Genomic DNA, 10932 nt, shown 5'->3' on the forward strand with positions numbered 1-10932 from the left:
TGCAAGAAGTTTGCTGTAGGTCAAAATCCATCCATCTATCCATCCATCCATTTTCTTAACCGCCTTTCTTCACTAGGGTCACGGGGATGCTGGAGCCTATCCCAGCTGGCTTCGGGCAGTAGACGGGTTAGACCCTGAACTAGTTGCCAAACTAGAAGTGGCAAATCCAGGTCCAGTAAGTAAATACCCTGCCATAGTTTGGCTTTAGCCCCTTGTGCTCGCCAGCTAACTAGATCTTTAGCAGGTAAACGAGAACTATGGGAGCTAGCTAGCTAGCTAACAGCTGGGGCTTAAAGCCAAATAAATGACTAAATAAATGAATGACTAAATAAATAAATAACTGACTAAAAGTGAAAAGAAAAATGATTTATTTCCATTTATATATATTTTTTGATATAATTTTCGAGTTATATTTTTTTATATTAATTTTTATTTTCATTTTTAGTCATGTATTTATTTATTTATTTATTTATTTAGTCATTTATTTATTTTGAATTTTGGCAGTTTTGGTGGTCCATATTAGTCTAGTTTAGTCATGTTTTGGTTTTGTGGGGGTGGGATTTTGTTTTCTTTTGGTGTTTTTGGTTGTTTGTCATGTGTTCCTTGTCTCTTCCCTTGTCCCGTTATGTCTAACCACGTCCACCTGGGTGTGTCTTCCCTTCCCACTGTGTTGACCAATCAGCTCCCCAAGCCTCTTGTATCTTGCCCAGGTGTCTGTTGTTTTCTCGTTACCATGTGTATTTAGTTACCCTGCTTTCTTTCAGTTCTTGTTGAGTCATTGTTACTGTTACTGTTGTTGTTGCTGTCCCTGTTATCCATGCCATGCCTTGTGTGTTTTTGACCTTGTTAATTTTTCCATAGTACCTTGTTTACATTTTTTGGTTAATTAAATCCCCTTTTTTACTTGCATCCCTGCCTTGCCCTGTTTTGTTGCCCCCCTGCATTTGGGTCCTGCCTCCAACACCCCCCCAACGTGACACGTTTTAGTCTTAAAAAAAAAAAAAATCAAAATTTGTCACAAGCCATTGTTGAGTATCATTATACTACATGTACCGTATAATAAGTCTCCATTGTTGTTGTTTCCCTGGCGCATGTGCGTTCACCACGCTTGTATGCGTTCAGTCACTGCGGTCACAAAAATTGGAATGCACTCGGTCGACCGCAGAAGGCTCAGCTCGGACTGCTACGGACCGGGGTGACCAATGAGCACCCTGAGGAAATGCAGATGTGGAAAGCATGAATTCAGCTTAAATAACTAGGCCATTAGCAATCCCAAGTGGAGTTATTCCAGTATTTAGGAAAGAAGCTGGCATCAGAGTAAATACGAGCCGGTCCAGTACTGATGAATATATTGTGTTCTGGCCTCTTTATACTCACAGATAATAACATTCTCTGCCTCTGGGAGTGAAAATTTAATTCACAGCTGAAGAAGTGAATGTATAAGTGCAACAATAAAATGCTTCAAGCGGCTGCCTGAAACTCTTTAAACTTTTCTTCCCAAGTGTGTGCGTGTGTGTGTAGGATATCATGGGAATAAAGACTCAAAGTTGGATGCTCCTTGCAACGGTTAATTGGGTATTACCTTGGGCCATATCAAGAAAAAGATTTAAGAAGATAAGCACTTTACTTTGGGAGGGAGCTGTCATTCCAAATAAATTCATGAAGGAAGTTAACAAAACAAATGTAGATTTAATAAGGAGGTGGATACCATCTGGGCGAGATCCACAATAAAAAGCTCCCTGCGTTCATGGCATCATAATCCCGCACAGCTCAAACAGCTTAACACTTCACATATAGTATAGCTGCACGTGCTGTTTGATTTAGCTTGAACATGCTCACCTGCCGCTATAATTATTCCATTGAAAGCTCAACGCAGCATCCAACAGCCTATTGGTATCCTACTAATTAAATGTTCCAGTAATGTGTGTTGTTAGACGTATCATTAGCGTTCAGAGAAAAGAAAGGTCAGCACCTTGGACGGCTTGCTACCTCCTACGACGGTTTCCTGTCCTGGGGGAGCTTTAATGAGTATTGGTTAAATAGCCTTATGTTCAATGATTTCACTTTTAAGTTTTTACTTGCTTGTGCCTGTCAATACTATAGCAACTATTGTCTCAAATAATGCAATTTAATTGAATAAGTCTAACGATGCCCTCTCCAGCATGTGGCTTATTAGCCAAGGTTACATTGAAAGCCTTTTTTTTTTTTTTTTTTTCTATAAGTAACTGTATACAAGTGAATGTTTGTGATCATGGAACGGCTCAGTGTTTAGTGGAAGCGGCTGTGCTGTTAATCAGAAGACCTTGTATACTGCCTTCAGTATGTTTGTTCTATACAACCTTTCATCTTCATTGCAAACAATAAAAAGTGTGAATTTTGGTGCAGTTTACTGTTCATTACATGCCCTCATAATGAAACTAAACAAAGTGAAATTTCTGCAGAAATTCCGTGGGAATGCTGAAAGCTGAATGCTAATAAAATATTTCCCAAGCAAGATTTGAACCAACACACTGGCATGTCTCCATAACGCCAGGCAAGTATTTAACATGTGAGCCAACTTTGTCATGTGCTGAAGGTTGGATCCCAAAGCGCAGGCACAAATAAGGTTTTAACTATTTATTCACATCGAGAGGCGTAGAACAAACTTGACTAGACGAGAAACAAAGAGAGTTGCACAGAGCGACAGAAAGCAATAATCCGGCAAAACAGACTGCACCTGCAGACAGTGAATCGCTCTCATTGTTTGCAGCAAGTAAAGAACGACATCACATAGGTTCAGACATCACCTAAAGGATTAAAGATTGACATCACATAGCCTAAAACTAGCTGAAACTAGAAGATGGTTATATGATGGTTACATCAGTTCAAAACAGACACTTGTTATACCCGTACAAAACAGACACTTGACCTCACGGTCGTGAACCCAACTTAACAGGTCATGAACTCAAACTTAATCCTGGCGTGACTCCAGGCATGACAAACTTGGCTCGTTGAAAATCATGGCTAATGGCCTATTTACATGTAAAAGTGTTATCTGAAAGTACCCTCCATTCATTTAGATGGAAAAATGCAGCTAATGATATCCAATGGAAAAATACAAAACAAATAAATAAAATTCAAGCAATAGCGCCACCTAGACATGCAGTACCCACCATTCAATTAGATGGAAAAGTGGAACCAAGATATTTGGTATACATATAATCACTTAGCATATTTACCATGGATACATTTGCAATGTACAATCAGAGGTAGGTTTCGAACCCGTGACCTCCTGGTTACTGGACAATGCATTTTACCAAGTTCGCCACTCAGCAGTATCACAGAACTGGTAATGATGAGAAGTTGTATGTATGGAAGTGAGCGTGGAAAGTGGGACTTAGAAAAAGTTCAATGTCAGTCCCATTGAAAATGAATGGGGAAAATTTAATATTTAACATTAAATTGTGCGAATACTGCAAGTACTGTGAAATCAGACGATATATTACCAAGATGGTGTGAATTTTTGAAGCAAGTTGAAATTTGAATGGTGTAATGCTTTCAGCATTCCCACAATAACATATTGCTTTTCAGCACATCCAAATAAGTTTAAAATAAATAAACCAGTAAAACCGCATCTTCTCTATGCAGCTCAGTAGTTTTTAATTTGCTCAGGTCAGTGACTTTTCACGCTTTATTGACATCACATTGGCAGCCCCCCCCCCCCCCCCCCCCCAAAAAAAAAAAACAACTTTTTTTTAATCAAAACATCCAACCGTTCATTTTATTCATTCATTCATTCATTATAGGGTTATGGACTAGCTGGAGCCTACCCCAGCTGACGACAAACGAGCATTCACATCTATTGACACTATCACATCTATCGATCTAGATTCCTCAATTAATTAACCTAACACATGTTTTTTGGATGGTGGGAGGAAGCCGAAGTCCCGCGGGTGATTAACGAGTGCTTGCACCGTGCATTGGCATTATTATTTTTAGTAGTGATGCAACAACAGGAGAAGTAATACGTGAGAAGAATCACAAGGCCCGCGCTGGATTTTGCTGCACACAATAACAAAGAACTGGAAACTTTTAATTGTGTCGCTGAAACACTGACACATTTTGAAAGCTCGGCATCTTTTCTTTTCTTTTTTTTTGTTGTCTTTGGTCTTGTTTGACTGAACAAGGCACAGTGGAGTCCGATGCCTCCTGAAGAGCGGCCGAACTATACAGCCGAGTCCCACAATGATAACGCGGCGCCTCACCATGTTGACACAAGATTTTATTTGACCTTTTCATTCAATAGATCACACATGAATGTTTTTTTTTTCTTTAACTATCACCAAAACAAATACAATAAAAAATCAAATGTTATACAAGCAGTGAACAAGAAGCATTAAGAGCTGAATGTTTTATTAATCTGCTGGCAAAGCCAGTATTATTTATTCAACTTATTTGAGTCAAAGTGAATTTCAATTTAGTGAATGGGCATATTTTAGCTGGGAAAGGCACAATCAATTAAGTAACAAAAGACTGTAATGTAAAACATTTGAAAACACAAATAAATAAATAAATTAATTAATTAAAAAATAAATACATAAATATACTGTATAGATAGATGAATTAATTAATTCATAAATAAATAAATGTAGCCAGATAAATAAATAAATAAATAAATACATACATAAATACATAAATAAAAAGAAAGCCAATCAAGTGGATTTAGAATGTTTCTCAAAGAAATTGCTCATATTTGACCAAAAACAATAATGTGAAATTACTATAACAGACAGTCAGATTTGCAGACACCTAATCAGCTTTATATTTACCACATTTGATTAACTTGATCGACATAATGTAGCACATTAGAAAAAAATTTTTATTAACTTAAACTCGTTTTTGACAATCTGTTCAAATACACACCTTAACTCAAAACTTGGTCAGGGCATGAAAAATGTTCCATTTGTTGAAATAAGATTTCTTTCTTTCTTTCTTTCTTTCTTTCTTTCTTTCTTTCTTTCTTTCTTTTTAAATCTTAAACCTGAATTTCAAAAAAATACGCTTTGATGTCATCCAGATTTATGGATGTGGAATCATGAAAAGTACAGTAATTTACACTAATAAGTTCTATGTGCCCCACTAGTCTTATGGAATATTAATTAAGGAGCAAAATCCACCTGTTTTTATCCATCTCAGGGGTCAGCCATTTTGCCACTTGCTTGCAGCGGAAGATGACATCACAGTGCCTAAGTGCTCAGCTTGTGAACGTCGCATGGCCAGTCACAAAACAGGTCATTCATCTCTGAATTCATAAATGGTCAAATACAAAGGCTCGTGTCGAGATATTTTGGGTCAAATTGTTGCAAAGCGCAGCTTTAAACCATCCAATAAAGTAACATTAAAAGCAACACAAACATTTGGAATTAACTTCAGATTCCAAACCGAGCTGAAGTCTCACAAGATTTGGTGACGTCATGCAGGACGATCTTTTGAACTCCAATGTTATTTTTCAAGCATTACACTTAGGGAGTTTTACTTAAGGTAAGGCAATTAAAAACAGATTCTCGGTTGCAATGCAGCCAACAGCGGAAAACTAAGCAAAATAAAAACAAATATAAATACATCAACCACAAATCGTAAACTAAACTTTACTTCTGTGGAAAGTAAAGGGGTCTTGGTTCACGACAGACTTTTGCGAGGTCTTGATGCTATCAATGGCCCACAAGCGCAGTTTTTGATTCGATTGTTTCATATTGTCGCTGTCCTGTGAAAAACACATATGTCCATTTTTATTTATTTATTTACGTTTTTGGGACGTCTGCATTCAGTTTCATCCCATAAAATGGAATAAAAAATGGTGAAAAGTGTTTTTCACTGGACAGTGATATTCAAGTCCAAGTAGAGTTTGCTTACCATAATTATGAATTTACTACTGTTTTAGCCTAGGTTTGTGAATATGATTTATGTACAAATTCCGGTTTCTTTGATGTTATAGGAATGGAAGTACATTTCTTGCTCTGATAATAAACGGAATAAACTCGACATTTAAGTGAATGAGGCCCATTGACTTTACTGCTTTTTATTCTCTTTAAATCTAGTAAGTTTCACAGTGCAGCATCTTTTGATTACCTTAAAACGATTTCACGACACGAAGCAATGCGCACCGACACAAAAAACAGACGCTGCAATTGCAGGAACCCGGACAACTTTGCGTCGCTTGAGTTTCTTGATTTCTGGCTCCACGCAGACATTCCCCACTCCACGGAGGGATTTTGCTGCAAAGAGCTCGATACGTCACCTCTCCTCGCTGGCAGATGTTAAGTGAGGATTATACACGAGTCAGTCAAAATCTCATTCATGATTGACATTGATACATATTCATGATTACATTCCAGATGGGGAGCGTCACAAGAAGCGTCGATCACAGAGGGACAAATAGACCGGGTGATGAAAAGTACGAGTGATTATATAACAGCACAAAGTCTTGGAGGAAAAGTGGAAAGTGGGCTACGTCCCGCTGCATGATGATTATACTCACAAAAGTGGAATAGAAATAAAAGGTGTTGGCGTTCACTGTCTTGAGAGGATTAAGGTGAAGCCATCCTTTCCAAATAAACGTCGACAGTAGGGATGTGGCAAAAAAATCGATTGAGTACAATTCAGAATTGATTTTAAATGTCCTAAAATCGATTTTATTTACATTATTTTGAACTGTCTTGCCCTTGTTTGGGAACGCTGTTCATGTTGTACCCGATCTGGCCACTGAGGGGCAGTGTGGTTCCGTGCTTTCTGATACACAGTTAATTCGTAGCCACATGAGAGAGTAGAACGAAAAAGTCACGATCAAGTTATGCCAATAAAAGTAGATTTTTTTGCAGCATATGCCGGTGAGTAATGTTAAAATGCTTCTCTGGACACATTCCTGAAACGTTTTGTATGAATAGCCATTCTTTTGAGGGATAAAAGTTCCGCGAGTAGCGCGCTAATTAGCATTAGCGAGTCAGGCTGGAGTAGATCATGACAATGATTTGCTCATCTATATGAAGCAGAAATCATTGTCGTTAAATCATTTTGAATGGAAAATCAAATTGCAAGACCCAAAAATCGGAATCGAATCGTGAGACAGTCAAAGATTCCCACCCCTAATCGACAGCCGCTTCCTTCACTGTCTTTAGGCCATCTGTCTATCTAATCGTCCATCTGTCTGCCTCTCACACGTCCATTTGGACCAGCACCATGACGGGCGGCGCCTCTGCCACTTTGCCTTTGCGCCGTAGCAGATGAGTCAGACCCCTGAAGGACGGCGTGGTGTGGAGGACAATCTCCTTGAGGCCCGCCCGGAACTCGCGGCGGATCAGGCAGTAGAGCACCGGGTTGAGGCAGCTGTTGGTGTGCGCCAGGCACACGGTCAGCGGGAAGGCGTAGGCTTGCGCGTTGTAGAACGCCTTGCTGAAGGGCACCAGGTCAAACTTGATGAGCACCCCCCACAGTGTCAACGCCTGGTTGGGAAGCCAGCACAGAAAGAAGGACAGAACCACAATCACGATCGATTTGGTGACTTTGGAGCGGCGCTTTTGGCGGCCTTCCACCTCCGGGCCGGGGGCGCCTGAAATGCGGCGGCTGAGGACCAGCCGCAGAAGAAGTAGGTAGCAGACGCTGATGATGATGAGAGGGATGAGGAAGCCCAGCAGGACCTTTTGCAGGTGGTACAAGCCCAAAAGAAGCTGCGGATCCCAGTTGGCCGCGTCCGGGAAGCGGACCAAGCAAAGTTCCTCGTCCGACACCTGGGCGGTGGTGGAGTAGATGGCGTGAGGCAACGTGACCAGCAGAGACACGGCCCAGATCCCCAGACTGGTCCACTTGGCCCGGGTGGCGGCCGCCCTCCTGCTGCGCATCTTGAGCGCCGACGAGATGGAACAGTAACGCGCCACGCTCATGGCCGTGAGGAAGAAAACGCTGGCGTACATGTTCATGGTGGTCACCGAGCTGACGATTTTGCACACCACCCGGCCGAACGGCCAACGGAAGTCCAGCGCCGTGTCCACCGCCCAGAAGGGCAACGTCAGGACGAACTGCAGGTCGGTGACGGCCAGCCCCATCACGAAGCAGTTGATGGACGACTGCTTCTGCCTGTAACGCGAGTGCAGCAGGAACAGCGCCAGCGCGTTGCCCACCAGCCCCAGCGCGCAGACGACCGAGTAGACGCACGCGATCATCACCCGCACCGCCAGGCTGGAGCCGTCTCCTTGGAGTTCCGCGCCGGATTCCCTGGTGAGCAGCTGCAGCCAGCAGTGCAGCGACAGGTTCCCGCTGGAACTGGCGCTACAGTTGTCCTCCGCCGGCATTTGCTGCTCACATGGCTCCGGAGACAGAGTTTGAACTCCGGTCTGGTTCATATCGGATACGGTGGTCACATACCTCCCCGCCGGGGCAAAGTTGGACAGCCGGGGATCAGGAAACGGGAGGCAAAAGTGCGTCAAAGCACTGCATGTTCTTGGTTTATCTGTGTCAGGTTGTTATCAAAGCTGCCTCCCGCTGCGATGAGCTTCGTCTCCTCCTCCTCTTGTACTCGCCGCTCTGTGCGCCTTATCGCTTTGCCGAGGAGCGCGCGACAGCTCACCAGCACTGACGCTGCTCGTCTCCCCAGATCTGGGCGACGGAGGGAAGTTATGCTCTGATTCGCACTGCTACGTCAAAGTGCACAGGCATGTCCGTTATGGGAGGGGGCGTGGTGGGTAATAAGGGATATAATAACAGTTGGGCAGCTGGGTTGGGTGTCAGGGTTATTATAGTTTTGGAATTTTCATTTTAGTTTTGAGTTTTGTTTTTTAAATGTAGTTAGTTTTAATTAGTTTCCATGGTGGTTCTGTTAGTTTTAGTTATTTAATAAATGCTTAATTTTAGTTTAGTTTTAGTTAGTTTCAGTATTAGTTTGAGTTTTATTACCTGTGCGCAATATTTATAAAACCTTGGGAGTGACATCATCTGAAGGTGCTTTTCTAGTGGCTGCTGCTAGATGATGTCACTTCTGTGTGACACACTTTGAAACATTGGGTTAATATCAAAATAAGTCTACTTAGAAATCACATTTAAAATCATCCTCAAAGTCTCATTCATTAAATTAATTACCAAAGACTAAAACAAAGGACATTTTTGCTGTAATTATAGTTTTAGTTAGTTTTGTAAACATAAAATGTAGTTTCAGTTAGTTAGCGTTTTCATTTGTATTTTATTTCGTTAACGAAATTGATTTATGAATTTTAGATTTTGTTTTGTCGTTAGTTTTAGTTAACAAAAATAACCTTGGTGGGTGTGCCTTTGAAAGGGAGCTCATCTGATGATAGAGTTGGGCAACTAAAGTAAGAATTTACAACTGTTTACGGTTTGAAAGTAATTGAGTTGTTGGACAAGATGTCTTTCTCAGAATTCCTTTGAGTTACACTGCTTTGAGCTATTTTAACACGGATGCATAACTATACAATTAGGCAGAAAATTTGATGTTATGTTGTTATAAAGAAACGACAAAAAAAAAGAAAACTATCAATCAATCAAACTTTATTTATATAGCACCTTTCATACATTCAAAATGCAACTCAAAGTGCTGAACATCCATAATACAAATGGGAAACTAGCCAAATTATGTTTTGCCCCATTGTTTATGGAGCATTTAGGAGAAAAAAAAAAAGTGTTAGCTATGAAATGATGTGAGCGGGGAAAAAAAAAACAATAGGAAAACTTTCCAGTGTGATGCATTGCATTACAACATTAATAATCATCTTCAAAGGAATTCTTCTCTGACATTGTCACTCAAAACTCAGCAACTCGGTCTTATTTGTTGTTGTTGTGCTGCCGGCTTTCATGTCATGAAGCTCTTGAAAAATCATATTTTTCATGCTGTCTTCCACTGGATGTACACTTGTCAACTAAGCTTAGCGTGATCCAAAATGGAAGCCATGTGCAGCTGACATTCTTCATTAAAAAACAAACTCACACACGTGCTGGATAGAAGTGCTTCATTTTAAGTTTGTTGCGGTTTAATCCATTGCGACTCATTTCTTGTCATCTTAGCGTCATGTAAAACCTCAACATTTGTCGACGTTGAGGCCACGGCAGGTTTTTCCCCACCATGAGTCACAGGAGCCGTAAAAGCAGCCGAGATTTCATTGAATGCATACAACTCGAATCTCAAACGGAATGTAAAGTAATTACCGTCTACCATATTGAAGGACGCTACAGACTGTATTCTAAAGTTTTCCCACCTTGCTTGCATTAATACCAAAGCTTTTCGTTATACAACACGTTAACCTCATTTGCCTTCAAACCTTGAGAAAAACACACTTGACTAAGATTTTGATGAAAAAATACAGCCCAAAGTTCAGACAATATTTTGAAGGTACAAAACATCAGCTCAAGCCTCGCTCGACCTCTTTTCAGCTAGCATTAGAAGTAAACAGAACTTTTTCCTTTGGCTTATCTGCAAGGACACCCTGGCTGGGACGTTGATGATTTAGCAGAAGCGTTTCTTCTGTGAAGCCAAATGAAGCCCCGGTTTCATTTTGGTGTTTATTTATTAATGACAGATATTACGTGACTGATTTTAGCTTTTCACACTATAGCAACATGTTTTATTTGAGTATGTTTCTACTTACTGATTTATTCCCAATAATTTTGTCTGACTCTGAACTTAGAGCTTAACATTTTGATTAATCTTCTGTGACTAGTGTCACAGGGAAGATGGAGAAGACATTGCTGTGCTAGCTTTTCAACCGAGCTAGCCATTGTATGTGTCTAGCCATGCGTGTTACTGGCTTTATTTTGTTTAGTTTCTACTTTGTGTTTTTGCTTTCATTTTTTGGTTTAGACCAAGTTTTTGTTAACAAATGACCATGATTTGGCTCTTGTGTCTGTTGTTGTGCATTTCAGCCTGCTACATTAGCTGCTTGTGCTAACCGC

General features: G+C 40.7%; 1 protein-coding gene across 1 annotated transcript; it reads right to left on the reverse strand.

Moving 5' to 3' along the window:
* Positions 1 to 4283: 4283 nt before the first annotated feature.
* rxfp3.2b (relaxin family peptide receptor 3.2b) lies at positions 4284 to 8617 on the reverse strand. Its single transcript, XM_077535336.1, has one exon. The coding sequence runs from the start codon at positions 8373 to 8375 to the stop codon at positions 7191 to 7193; it is 1185 nt and encodes a 394-aa protein (XP_077391462.1). The 5' UTR covers positions 8376 to 8617; the 3' UTR covers positions 4284 to 7190.
* Positions 8618 to 10932: the final 2315 nt, after the last annotated feature.

This window comes from Festucalex cinctus, chromosome 10, assembly GCF_051991245.1.
Source record: "Festucalex cinctus isolate MCC-2025b chromosome 10, RoL_Fcin_1.0, whole genome shotgun sequence".
Taxonomy (NCBI): Eukaryota; Metazoa; Chordata; class Actinopteri; order Syngnathiformes; family Syngnathidae; genus Festucalex; species Festucalex cinctus.